The 881-nt window shown below is 31.8% G+C and overlaps 1 protein-coding gene across 1 annotated transcript; it reads right to left on the bottom strand.

The window, feature by feature from the left end:
• Positions 1-229: 229 nt before the first annotated feature.
• Positions 230-451, bottom strand: HELRODRAFT_153338 (hypothetical protein; the record flags this gene model as incomplete). The annotated part of the gene is made up of 1 exon (XM_009023245.1): positions 230-451. A coding segment is annotated over one exon (222 nt), but the record flags the coding sequence as incomplete, so codon positions are not given.
• Positions 452-881: the final 430 nt, after the last annotated feature.

Raw genomic sequence — 881 nt, 5'->3', positions numbered from 1 at the left:
CATCACATATGACTATGATCTACTTTTCAACTTACTGCTTCAATCAAAGCCGTAGGCGGGATTTTTTTTGGGGGGGGCGCTTTCGGAATGCTTTTTTTAGAATTAAAATCAAGGAAAAAACAAATCCAATCAAATCAGCTTTTATTTACAAATTAGAAAAACTCAACAAAATTATATAAACAAAAGTAAATTGTATTTTATTAATTTATCAAATATATAATTTTAAGCAACGTGCTTTTTGGTTTAAATGGTCCAAAATCATGTCGTTGTCCACCTGGATAGATATATCCCGATGAATAGATAGTAGTGCCAATGAAGTGAGTCGCTCCTCATTAGAGCTATTTCTCAAATAATTTTTAATTCTTTTTTGTGTTGAAAAACTTCTTTCAACTGTTGACGCTGATACTGGTAAAACTGCCATAATTGATAACAGTGCCTGATTATTTGGAAATAGGCTGGAATTGCATTCTGCCATTGCCTCAATGGCTGTTTTTGACCTATTTTTTATTCTCATTTTATATTTTTGTGTCCACAATGACCATTCACCTTTTAATATGTTTTTCAGGAGGTTCTGGGAAGTCATCTTTATAAAATTCGAAACATTCTTCAATATAATTATAGGATACATCACACCTTTCAGGTAAATTAAATTGTAAAGAAGTAATTAAAGTGTCGTGTTGAAGAAATCTATCTTTCAGTAAAGCCACTAAATCACCCTAGAACGAATTGAATATTTAATTCATCACACAGTTCTTTGGCTTGAGTATATATAGTTTTAAATTCTTCAACTCCATTTTCTCTGCAGTTAAAAAGTACATGAGTTACATATTTTACCGCCTGCATTGCAGTTACGATATCCAGATTCACAGTCGGCAATAACT

This window comes from Helobdella robusta (genome assembly GCF_000326865.2).
Source record: "Helobdella robusta unplaced genomic scaffold HELROscaffold_35, whole genome shotgun sequence".
NCBI lineage: Eukaryota > Metazoa > Annelida > Clitellata > Rhynchobdellida > Glossiphoniidae > Helobdella > Helobdella robusta.
Note: the sequence above shows the minus strand (reverse complement) of the source record. Positions and strands in the feature narration are given on the sequence as shown.